Source organism: Sapajus apella, unplaced genomic scaffold (genome assembly GCF_009761245.1).
Source record: "Sapajus apella isolate SASKATOON/1434 unplaced genomic scaffold, GSC_monkey_1.0 scaffold9, whole genome shotgun sequence".
NCBI classification, from domain to species: domain Eukaryota; kingdom Metazoa; phylum Chordata; class Mammalia; order Primates; family Cebidae; genus Sapajus; species Sapajus apella.
In genome coordinates, this window is record NW_022436949.1 from 37,325,285 (window position 1) to 37,338,076 (window position 12,792).

At 37.6% G+C, this 12,792-nt stretch overlaps 1 protein-coding gene across 4 annotated transcripts in view; it reads left to right on the top strand.

Annotated features, from left to right (window-relative positions):
* GPC5 (glypican 5) overlaps positions 1–12,792 on the top strand; it is a 1,400,523-nt gene that overhangs the window by 31,511 nt on the left and 1,356,220 nt on the right. For all 4 annotated transcript variants that reach the window (XM_032277277.1, XM_032277278.1, XM_032277279.1 and 1 more), the window contains exon 2: positions 9,691–9,852. In XM_032277277.1, the coding sequence (XP_032133168.1) occupies positions 9,691–9,852 (162 nt within the window). The remainder of the gene's footprint in view (positions 1–9,690; positions 9,853–12,792) is intronic.

The window sequence follows — 12,792 nt, forward strand, 5'->3', positions numbered from 1 at the left end:
ACTGGGCCCACAGGTGCATGCTACCATGCCTGGCTAATTTTTCTATTTTTTGTAGAGATGGGATTTTGTTTGCCATATTGCCCAGGTTGGTCTCAAACTCCTGAGCTCAAGCAATCCTCTTGCCTAGGCCTCCCAAAGTGCTGGAATTACAGGTATGAGCCACAGTGCCAACAGTGTCTCTTGGGCAGCAACTGTAATTTTCATTCAGTTCCTTCATCCTTAGCTTCCCAAGAGCTAGGCTGCTTATAGGTTGCTCTAGTTATGTGAAGTGTGGTTCAGGGGTCGGCCAGAGATTGGGCAGAATTTATACAGAAACTGGGGTTCCTGCTCTCTGGCCCTCTCTTCTCTGGTATTTCCCCTTCACTTTCTAGAAACTCTGATTGCCCCAAACTCTGTCTTCTAGTTCTTCAGTCCAGAAAATCTATGAGTTTTCTACTTAAGTTACTTTGTATATAGAATATCCTCAGGCTAAAAGCCACAAAGAGAAAACTAATCCCCTGCTTTTTTTCTTCCTCCCAATATTGACTCCTCCTCAGAAACTTTCCTCTTTTGTCCACGCTGTAGGGTTTTCAAGTCTGTTGTATTTTCCCAGACTTAATGGTTGCTATCTGTAAAATAGTGTAGCCATACTGCAAGTCAGACCCTTTTAGTTTCTGGGACACAATAAGGTTAATTTTTACTTCAGTGCAAGGAACTTGAGTAGCCATTGAAGAGTTGTTTACAGACCCTCATTTACTATGAAGTCCATTTGTAATTGTGGAGTAAATCACAGAAGAAAGTAGAATGGTTTGGCCTGCTATCACCCTGGGAAAGATTGTTGCTATTGTATTGGCTAGATTTCTTTATATTGCAGGTGATTGAAGAAACTATGGTAGATCCAGACTCTACTCTGAGCTTGGAAATGACCGTGGCATTTGCAAACCTTGCATCTTTGCACCATCAAATTCATTTTCACCAGAAGAGCGAAAAGCTTTGCCTTCCTGGGACCTTTGCTTTCCTGGATTTTCAAAGAAAATTTCAGGAGGAGGCACAGATGCTGGCTGGCTCTCAGCAGATTGTTCTAGATTAATGGTCTTAAGTATTTTTTATTCTACATAGATGTAGAATTACATGTGTCTCAATCAAAACCCTTCTGCCGTTACAACATTTCCAAAACTTCTCTCAGTTCTTGAATGTATGAAAAGAAGAGTCTCAGAAAAAGTGGGAGGCGCAAGTTGACCGATTATCATTTTTCTGTTGTGAATTTCAAGGCCCTGTTTTCATCTGGTGAGAATTTGGTATTTCATGACATGTAACATCCACTCTAGTAAATATAAGGGTGTTTTGGCCTCAGTGTATTGTACCAAAGACTCTTCTTTATGTCTACCATCAACAAAACTAACATGTGCTACAATTATAAAAATCCTGTAAGTTAACTAGAGGAGAGGCAACTGTTGAAATAAATGGAGAATGGGTATTATCAACCAGCAATCCTACTTTAAAAATATTTTTATTATAAAATAAAGTACAGATACAGGAAGCCACACAAATGTGTGGCTTAATAAGTTATTAGAAGTTGAACACCCTTGTAACTACCACCCAGGTTGGAAACTTGAACTTTTGTCAGTATCTTCAAAGTCCTTCCATGAGTCCCATTCTATGAACAAAATATTTTCTTATCACTAAATCACTACTATACTATTTTTACAATTTTTTTGTTGTTAAAAAGTAGATTGTATCACTTCCATGTGTTGCTCATTTTGAAAGAACATTTGCTGTATCTTCCATGTCTCTCTTTTTTTATTGTGATAAAAAATATAGAACATGATATCTACGCTCTTAACACATTTAAGTGTATGTTATAGCATTGCTAACTGTAAGCACAGTGTTGTGCAACAGATCTCTAGAACTTTATTACTTTGTGTAATTCTTTTAACATGCCAGGTCTCCCTCCATCTCTTTCTTTTCTTTATATATTTGTTGAGAATCTGGACCATTTGGCTTTTAGAGTTTTGCAGTGTGTATATTGCTGACTGAATACTCGTGGTGGCAAACAAAAATGTTCCTTAGTGCTTTGTGTTTCTTCCAGTTTGGCAGTTGGATCCGGAGACTAGATGAGACTCAGGGCTGACTCCTTGGGCAAGACTTCAGTGGGTATTTGACAAGGACTATAGGAGGCACTTTAGGTCTGGTTGTCTTTGTGAGTTTAGCAGCTCCTGTTGCTTAATGCTCATATTCATCAGTTCATTGGAGATTAATGGTGACATTCAAATTTTATTATTTCTCTTATTTATTATGAAGACAGCCTTCTCTCATCTGCTATTTGGTTATTTACTGGTACAGTTCATATCTAAGAGGAAGGTTACGTATTTGCTTCTTTTTATTCACTATTTTGTAGATTAATGTAAACTTTCCTCATCATCCTCTAAAGCTGACAAACTTCAAAAAATCCTTATAGTCCCATGGATTTAAGCATATTTGATTGGTTACAATCCATTATAATTATTATTGAAGCTCAGATTGTCTGATATTTGGCCACTATAAACATTTTGAAGGTGGCTTCTTTCATGAGAAAATTGTGTCTCCCCAGAATGTATATTAAAACTCCCACTGTGATTTTATTTAGAGATGGGGCCTTTCAGCAGGTAATTAAGGTTACATGAGGTCACAAGGGTAGGACCCTAATCCAATATGACTGTTGTCCTCAGAAGAAGAGGAAGGGACACCAGGCACAGAGAGAAGGTGGTCATATGCAAGCCGATGAGAGACCAACCTGGTAGGCACCTTGACCTTAAACTTCCAGCCTCCAGACTGTGAGAAAATAAATTTCTGTTGTTTAAGCTCCAGTCCGTAGTATTTTGTCATGGTAGCCCAAGCAGACTAACACAGCCCCTGTGTTCTTTTGATATAGCCTGGTAGTTATTTGATAGCTTCTTTGCTATCTGGTGCATAAGATGTTTTAGTTAGACTGTCATCTGACAGATTTTCTGCCCCAGAAGAATGAGCCATTTCTTCAAGAAGCACTGATTTCTTCTTGAGGAGATGGTACTTCAAGACCATAATCTAGGCATGAGGAATGCTCTTTGCCATTTGGTTAGTCATTGTTTTGGGGTCTTTTTAGGTAAGATAGAAGTTATATACTTTGTTTTGTTTTGTTTGTTTGTTTGTTTTAGTTTTGAGACTGAGTCTCGCTCTGTCGCCCAGGCTGGAGTGCAGTGCCACAATCTCAGCTCCCTGCAACCTCCGCCTCTTGGGTTCAAGCAATTCTCCTGCCTCAGCCTCCCTAGTAGCTGGGATTACAGGCATGTGCCACTGCACCTGGCTTATTTTTTATATTTTTAGTAGAGACGGGGTCTCACCATGTTGGCCAGGCCGGTCTCAAACTCCTGACCTCAGGTAATCCTCCCGCCTCGGCCTTCCAGAGTGCTGGGATTACAGGCTTGACCAACCATGCCCTGCCAGGAATTATATACTTTTTTTTTTTTCTTGAGACGAAGCCTCACTCTGTCACTCAGGCTGGAGTACAGTGGCACAACCTTGGCTCACTGCAACCTCCGCCTCGCAGGTTCAGGCAATTTTCTTGCCTCCGCCTCCTGAGTAGCTGCGATTACAGGCATATGCCACCACACCCAGCTAATTTTTGTATTTTTAGTAGAGACGAGGTTTCACCATGTTGGTCAGGCTGGCCTCGAACTCCTGACCTCGTGATCCACCCACCTCAGCCTCCTAAAGTGCAGGGATTACAGGCTTGAGCCACTACGCCCGGCCTAATTATATACTTTTTAAAGGTAAAATTCTTCATGAGTTTATATTAGTACTTCTAATTCAAATTCAAGATTACAGAGTTGTACTTAACTTCTTCTTTATCATGTCCATATCACCATCCTTCTACACTAACAATCCTGATTTTCAAGAATACAGGATAGAATTAGAGGATAGAATTAGAACATTCCAAAATTGCTTGTTTATCCCATGTAACACTCACGACAATTTCAGATGACATAAAGTACAATTTTTTGTATTTATGCTATGTTTTTTCTTCAGGGCTTACATGATCAATATCTCACTTTGGTATTTGTTGTCATTATGTTTCAAATTCTTTCAGTCTTTTTGATTTAAAAAAAATTTTATTTTTCATTTTCTGTTTCTCTTAAGGCATGTTGTTTGCGTGATTGGCTCCTGTGTTCCTTCTAGTAAGTCTTCATTTAGATCTATTTTCTTTCATCTTTAGTTTTTTCCTGATTACTATCACCTCATATCTGAGTTTTTAAATTCTGATATATGTTGTTCTTTCATATTTTGTGTCATTTCCTTTCAGCTTGTTTTAAAACAGTATGGCTAAGTTTTTTATCTTTTTTGGAGGGGAGCATGCCATTCTGACTTCTGTCTTCTCATCTGTGGGATATTATTCTGTTCCTTATTCTCTTTTTTATCATAATAACTCTGAGTATTGACCTCAATATTTTTTGTTGTTCATTTGACATGAAGCTAGTGTTTGTTTTCTGAACATTTTTACTGAGGCAGGCTTCAGCGTAGCTTCTCGAACACTGCAGAGCTGCCTCTTCTGTTGTTTTTGTGTAGTGTTTAAAAATATGGCAGCTTGTTTTATGTTATTTTCTGGATTTTTTTTTTTTTGCTCTTTGGGCTAGACTTTTTCTATGTTTCTTGAATCCTTATTCTGTTGAATTTTGATTCCACTTACAGAATTTTCTTTTCTGTGTGTGGTTCTGTCCTGGAAAGAAGCCCTGCTAGACCTGTTTGAGAGTTTACTGGGGTGGGGGCTGCTGCTGTTCCTTGCTTTCTATCATGAGTTGATTAAACACATTTAATGATTGAGAGGGCAAAAGTCTCCCAGCTTCACCTGCTACAGGAGTCCCCGTTTACTTGTGGGCAAAGTGTTCCAAGATCCACAGTAGGTCCCCAAAGCCTCAGATGGAACCAAGCCCAACCATTGTCAGTCGGAACATGTTTCTGTTGATGTCTTTCACCTGCAAACCGTGTCTCAAGACGCCCACCTTTTCCATCTTAACTGAGGACCTACGTGCTATGACCTTAACTTTTCAGTTTGAGTTGCAATGGCAAAACTAGCACAAATTATTTTTCCTTTCTTCACGGCTTCTTGGATAGAAGATTCTTTCTTATGTAGATCTTAGTAAACTTAGCATATTATTATTTTTTCTTTGCTTATTAACTGAAGAACTTTCACCTTTTCACTTAAGTGAAGCACTTTGGGCAAATTCAGATTGCCAGCATTATTACTCTTGTGCTTTGCAGCCATTTTGAAGTAAAATAAGTTACTTGAACACAAACACTGCTCTACCAGGACAGTGGATCTGACCACCAAGAGGGCTAGTAAGTGACGAATGGGAGGGGAGCATAGACAGCGGAGATCTCCTGGACAAAGGGTGATTGACATTCCAGGTGGGATGGATCAGGAAGGCATGAGATTTCATCATGCTACTCAGAATAGCAAACAATTTAAACCTTATGAGATTTTTTCCCCCCAAAACAGAGTCTCGCTCTGTCACCCAGGCTGGAGTGCAGTGGTACAACCTTGGCTCACTGCAACCTCCACAACCTGGGTACAAGCCATTCTCCTGCCTCAGCCTCCTGAGTAGCTGGGATTATGGGTGCATGCCACCACGCCTAGCTAATTTTTGTGTTTTTAGTAGAGATGGGTTTTCACCATGTTGGCCAGGCTGGTCTCGAACTCCTGACCTCAAATGATCCACCTGCCTTGGCCTCTCAAAGTGCTGGGATTAAAGGCATGAGCCACTGCACCTGGCCAAAATCTTAGGAGATTTTTAGTTCTGGAATTTCCCTTTTAATATTTTCAGACTGTGATTGACTGTGGGGAGCTGAAAGCACAGAAAGTGGAACCATGGGTAAGGTGGGGAGCTACTCTCTTCTCAAGTGGGTCTACTGTGCTTTCCTGTGACTCCTGCTCACTATTTTGGGGTTCTCCTGATCTCAGATCCTTCAGACATTCCTCTATTGCATCTTTCTTCTACCCTGTGCCCTGCTCTGATACCATGAAGATCTTGTGTCTATTGCTAGTTTCTCCCTGTTCTGTTTGTATTTTAAAGTTTGTGGGGATATCATGTCATTTTTGTTTTTTGGAGGTTTGTTTTCTAGTTCTATCTGGTTTTATTGGGGATTTTGGAGAGAGTGAAAACTATACTGCCACTACCACTGCTACATTTATTTCCAGAATGCTTCTTTATACAAGCAGGTATCTATCTGTAAATTTCTTATGCTAGAGAACAGAAAGGAAGACTTATTAACCACTACTGCTGCTTCTGGGTGAGAATTCAGAAACACCCCCACAATTCTGGCTGAAGTCTCCTTCATTGAGGCACATGCTGTTTTATTTTTAGTTTTGTTTTTTAGTACCCTGTTTCTTTTGGAGTTCGATTTTACTGTTTAGAAACATGACTGCCACTCCAGAGCCTGGGCTGTGTGCTCTTGCTGTCTCATAGAATTCTGGGATCATGCTATGTTCCTTGAAGCCAGGCACCAATATCTTCAGATACCCCTTGTTACCACGTATAATAGTATCTGGGTTTACTCTAGCTTTGCTTTCTCATGATGCCTGTGCTATTTACAATAGGAGCCTGGGCTTTGTTTTCACCCAAACATCTTATTATGCCCTTTGTGCTGATACTGTGAACAAAATGTAAGAGGTGGTTCTTTCCCTGAGGGCTTTGTTCATCTTGTCTGTGTTTTACGGTAACTAAGGGGACACATTTCCTGTCAACTCTTTTCCCTTTTTCCTGTGACCCCAACTCTAAATTGTTTAAGCATAACTTATAGGTGACACTGCTGGAAATGTGCCAAAGAGAGAGAAGTCAATCTTTGAAGTATAGTCTTGATTTGGTTTGGAATTTAGTTTAATGTTGTCATTACAAATGTCTAAGATTCTACATGAAAGACTGAATTAATCCATGCAGACTGTCACCAACTTGAGGAAGGTACTTATGCTAAGGTGTCTGGATTGCTGTAAATGCTTACTCAGAGTGACTGCTGAGACATGATGGCTTCCCTCTTACATCATGTTTAGAATCGCAGTTGGGGCAATTCGTCACATCTAGGTGTACTTTCTTCCATTTGAAGTTTGGGCAAAAAAGCAAATGGGACCTCTGTATATTTTAGCCTATTTTATTTTAAATAAAACTCCTTGGGTAATTCTTGACCTTGAATTTATTTTCTTGCAACTTACCAAACAGATACCTTCTTTCAAAACAGATGTAGAAAATGGCCAGTTTTGTCTATAAACAAACTATTTACTGACTTAAGACAGTTGTTTTCCTCTCAGTGGACTTATGATGAGAAATATAGCTTGGGAATTAGCCTGCCTGTTTCCAAACACGAGCTCTACCGTTTTGTTATATGTAGGCATTTGATGCTGGACCATTTTCAAGCCTCCCTATGCCTCCATTTCCTTATATGTAAACTGTAGCAGTAATGGCACCTCTATCACAGGGTTGATGTGAGATAATGCATAGATATGGCAGATTCTTAACTATTGGTTTAATGAATGAAAATTGGGTGTTTATGATGTCTTAGGCAATGTGCTGGGCAATTGGGATATGATCACTAGCAAAAAATCCTCCATGTGGAGCTTTACAATATGGGTCAGGGGACTAATTAATTAGTAATTACATTAAAGAATATAACATTGCAACCATGGTAAGTGCAATGGAGAGGTATGTAGCTCTCCAGGAATGTGTAATAGGGGATTGAGCTGTCTAGGGGCTTAAGGAAAGTTTCCCTTGAGAAGACTGAGTGAAGATCCAAAGAAAAAATAGTTGGGGATGAAATAAGTGAAGGTTTGCTGCATGTGTGCATGAGAACAGTTAGGGTAAGAGTGTCTGAAACAGAGAGAAGAGCATGGAGAATCTGTGGCAGAGACAGCTTGGTGAACATGGAGAGCTGAAATAAGGCCAGAGTGTGACGGGAAGAATGCAATGGCCAGTGTTTCAGGAGATGAGACTGGAGAGGGAGAGAGAAAGGAGAAGCCACCACCTGGGGGTCTTCACAGGCCATGTTTAGGAATTGATCTAACAAAACAGTGTTAGATATTTAAATTCCAAAGAGGTATTTGCTATGATCTGCTGTCATTGTTCTTTTTATGCCTCAGCAGTCTTTCCTACACTAAATACGTTTGTATGCTTTAACATTTATTCTTTGATTCTTTTCCTCAATCTCTATTATTGCTTTTCTCCGCATGCTAATTCCTCAATCCTTCCGGAATAAAGCCCAGAAGATAGCTTTGTTTTCTTTCAAACAATTTTATTGTTTGAACTAGAATTTGCTCTTATGTAACGTTAGGTAAGATAAGTGAAAAAGAATTGCCAAAATGTTACCTATTGTGACCCTTAGGAATATTTTATGCTTCTTAGCTTTTGTAAATGCCCAAATTCTGTCATTTGTTATTTGTGTGACTTAAACAAACCATAGCCAAAATTGTTAGAGATTTTGGTGTCCCATGTTGACAGGAAGCTCAAAGCGGTTTCACATATTTTCATCTGACCCAGAACCAACTTCTGGAAATGTGAGACCTGAGGCCAACTCTGTGTGAAAAAGTAGGAAGAGCTTGGAAGGTGACTGTTATGTGCACGCATTTTGTGTGTATGTCTGTGCGCATGCACATATTTTGCTGATCTAAAATTAGTTGATGAAGAACTAATGTGGAACCTGTGAAACTCCCAGAGATTAAGGGCCACAATTCTTCTTTTCTTAAGTAAGGAAATAAACGTATTTTATTAGGCCATGATGTAAATAAAATTGCCCTGAGCTTTACATATAATCTGGTAGCCTTGGAATGCCCTGGGGCTCACATCAACTCTCTTCATCAGGGTTTCCTCTTTCGGCACTAACTCTCTGTAAAGATGTGGACATCTTTTCCTCTTTGTCCTCCAGCATATCTGCTGTGCATAAAGGTGCTTGTCCTGGGTCCCTACCAGGATGAGAGCTTAGTGACACTAGCAAAGGTTTTTTTTTTTTTTTTTTTTTTTGCAACTATAACTCTTACGTTTCACGTATTAATAACTTTGCATTTCATGTAATCTGCATCTTTACAGGATTTTTCTAAATATGATTATACAGCTAAAAAGTGCAGTTAGTGGTGGGAATTGTCTCTCGCCAGCTACATAGTGAGTGGAATCTTGGATACTGAGTGGGCACACGGGGGATTGATCTCCTAGCATGTCATTATTGCAGAGATAGCCTGCTTCACACACAGCACAAGCAGGTGAGAAATTGGGTCAAGTTTTTTGACCTTTATGTGATATTCAAAATTCAGTTTCATTTTCCCATGAAAAGCAATTGTTTTAGCCCACATAATTATCTATAACATATTTATTCCAAATAATTTTGGCTGAATTGATAAAATAAGCACAAAAAGTCTTTTTCTTGATCGAGCTCTGTACTTACATAATAATTAATTTACTTTCTATTGAGTGTATATACTTAATATTTGACCAAGGAGTTAATAAAATATTTGAGCAAGGAGTTCATGGTTTAGAATATTTTGTTCTCGACTGTGTTGATGGGTAAGAGATCAACTTTCTTATGGCACGTGCTCTAGTAAATCAATTCCTCACATAGAACGTGAGTTCTTTGTGTGCAGGACTGGTCATAACGCCTGACATGTATCATGTAGTACTTGTTAAATGGACAGGTAATCATTCTCAAAAATGTGTGTTCCAGGACCTGATCTTCAGGTTTGCATGTCCAAAAAGCCTACATGCTGCACCAGAAAGATGGAGGAGAGGTATCAAATTGCATCTCACCAGGATATGCAGCAGTTGCTTCAAACATCCAGCTCTACCTTAAAGTTTCTAATATCTCGAAATGCGGCTGCTTTTCAAGGTAAGTGGATCGTGAGTTCCGCAACTAAGGACCAGCTGTGTTATGTAATTTGCCTAAGATAGTTATGCTGGCAAACTTGGCTGGGTTTATTTCCTTGTATTTATATAATATTGTGGTATAAAATGAGGTTTTAACTTTTTCTATCCTTCAAAGCTTGTTTCTGAGGTCATTGTGGGCATATATATTGAGTTGGACTGGAGAAACTGAGTTGGACTGTTATATTAGTGAAATGATCTCTGGAAATATACATTGCTATAGGGTTCTTCCGGACCTGCCAATATTCTGACCCACAGCTGTACTTTAGCATGAACAGACATAATTATTAGATTTCATGGAAAAGTTCTATTAACATAAAATATTGTTTTTAACTAGGAAATTATAGATTTATCTATTTTTTATTTATTTTTTTGGATGTCATGTTCTTTTTTTTCTTTTTTAATTTTACTTTAAGTTCTGAGATACATGTGCAGAACATGCAGGTTGTTTACATAGCATGTATCAAGCTGTCATCGAGGTTTTAAGCCCTGCATGCATTAGGCATTTGTCCTAATGCTCTCCCTCCTTTTACCCCCAACTCCCCAACAGGCCTCTGTTATTCAAAGAAATACCCTTTAAATTTTTTCCCTGTAACCTCATATAGTTTTCGTAAGAAGACCAGTGGAATATATCAAAGTGCAAACAAGTCTGATAAATAGTAAAATCGGAAATGTTAATTGGATGTTTAAGGGTCAGCTAAGACCAGAACTCAACCTTAATTCAAGCAATATGTTCAGATATAAAATTAATGGGTTATAAAATTACAAGGCACACTGAAAAATAGATGATCTTTTTCTTATTTTACTCATCTCTTCTATAAAATTCCTTAATACTACAATAAAATAGCTTAATTTGTTTTTCCTCTTATAAAACATTAGCTATTCTGTATATGACTAGAATGAAAATGTCTAGATTATACAGCTTTTCAAATGATTACTTTTGTTCAATGCAGAATATAACTTCTGTTAGTATTCCTTTTTAATATGTATATTAATGTCAATCTATTTAAATTATTTGCTTTGTGTACATGCATAACTAAGTCACAGAGCTCTTTAATTTTTAAAATGATAGTTATTAAATAATGTGAGTGCAATAAATCAGAATAAAATTTAAGTGAAAATGTAGTTTATGATGAATTAATGACTTATTTGTAGAAAGTGTGAAATGTCAGATTTTAAGTTATTATTAATTTAGCTACTTTTTTTTAGAAGCCTTACAAAACAACTTTATTTCTGTTTTAGGATTTAGCTATGTGAAACTGGTGGAGGAAAATTTACTGATATACATTTTAAACAAAAATTTGTGATTTAGCTTTAATCATCTACAGAAAATTATATTTCCTTCTCATGAAAATGATAGTATGTATGATATGGAATATACATTTTAGAGACCATCATGCAGTGAATATATCAGTCTGAGGAGAACAGGGAGTTTCTGGTGGTGGTCATATGCTTAAAAAGGTGAACTGGATTCATATTGATTCGTGGATATGTGATCAAGATAGAGCACATTACATTCAAAGGGTTAGGAAACCTGGAATATTTAGACTTTTAAGATGGATTGAGGCTAGTGAAAAGTTTTAGTGATATTGCTGAAAGCTTAGTGTTAACAATCTCAGTAGTAAAAATATATGTTAAGGAGATCATCTCTACTGAAATATCAGCTAATTTTATGTAAACCTTTGTTTTCTGTTTACTAAATTATATCTGTTTATTAGGTTGAGTTTTGCTACTTAAAAATTAATTATAAAAAGTATGGAGACATTCTTAAATATGATTTTTTAATGATTTCTTCCTTAGTAGATGTCACATTTTATTTAAGAATCATAAGGCAAGACAAATTTAGAAGAAATTTGCCTAAAGGCAAACTTTGCTGGAACCAAATACCCCTGTAAGAATACCCACTTTTATTGAATTGAGTAAGTAGCTTTAGGCTTATTTCCATAAATGCCAGATATAGGTGAGGTGGAGGAGACAGCAAACCACACCGCCATGTGTGTACCACATTTTCTTAAAATGAACAAAATAGTAAGACAAAAATATTTTATTTTTTGTTTATTTTTTCTATTATTAATATATTTTTGAGACAGGGTCTCACTCTGTTGCCCAGTCTAAAGTACAATGGTGTGTTCACATGGTTCACTGCAGCCTCAACTTCCTAGGCTCAAGTGATCCTCCTACCTCAGCCTCTCCAGTAGATTGGACTACAGGCTCATGCCACTTTGCCTGGCTAATTTTTGAAACTTTGTAGAGATAGGATTTAGCCACATTGCCCAGGCTGGTCTTGAACTCCCTATAGGCATAAGCCACCATGCCTGGCCAAAAATCTGTTTTTAGAAGGACCCATGATTATGATCTGGGACTTCACTGTATTCTAAGAGCAGTCATCCGTGCAGTATTTTATAGGGCAGAAAAAGCAAACTGCTTTCCTTATGTCAGCTGCTGTTCATAAATAAGTAGTGCTGTTTGCAAGAAGGAATCTTGACTTTGTCACAGTGCAGACAATAACTGTTCTTCATTTTCAGGGGCTTAATAATGTTCATGAATAAAGCAGAAATGCCTGGGATAATACGTGTGTTTGTTTACCATTGGTAGTTTTGCAACAAGATTTCCTGCTTAAAAAATATTTTGGAAATATTTGTTATAAATGTTTTGTTTATTTATATATGACAGTGTGGTGTGACGCGTGGAGAAATAGGGGAAATAGAATGTTATCTTCTGTAAAAAAGCGGCTCTTATCCAACTTTCATATTTTTCAGTTTTTAAATCTCCGTTCAAATAAGATAATGAAATTTAGTTTTGTAATTTATAACTATGCAAAAATTCTAACATGACTTTCAAAAAATAAAAAATAATATTTTGAAGGACAGTACTGGAAGCTTGTGTTTTGTTTTAATACTGAGAA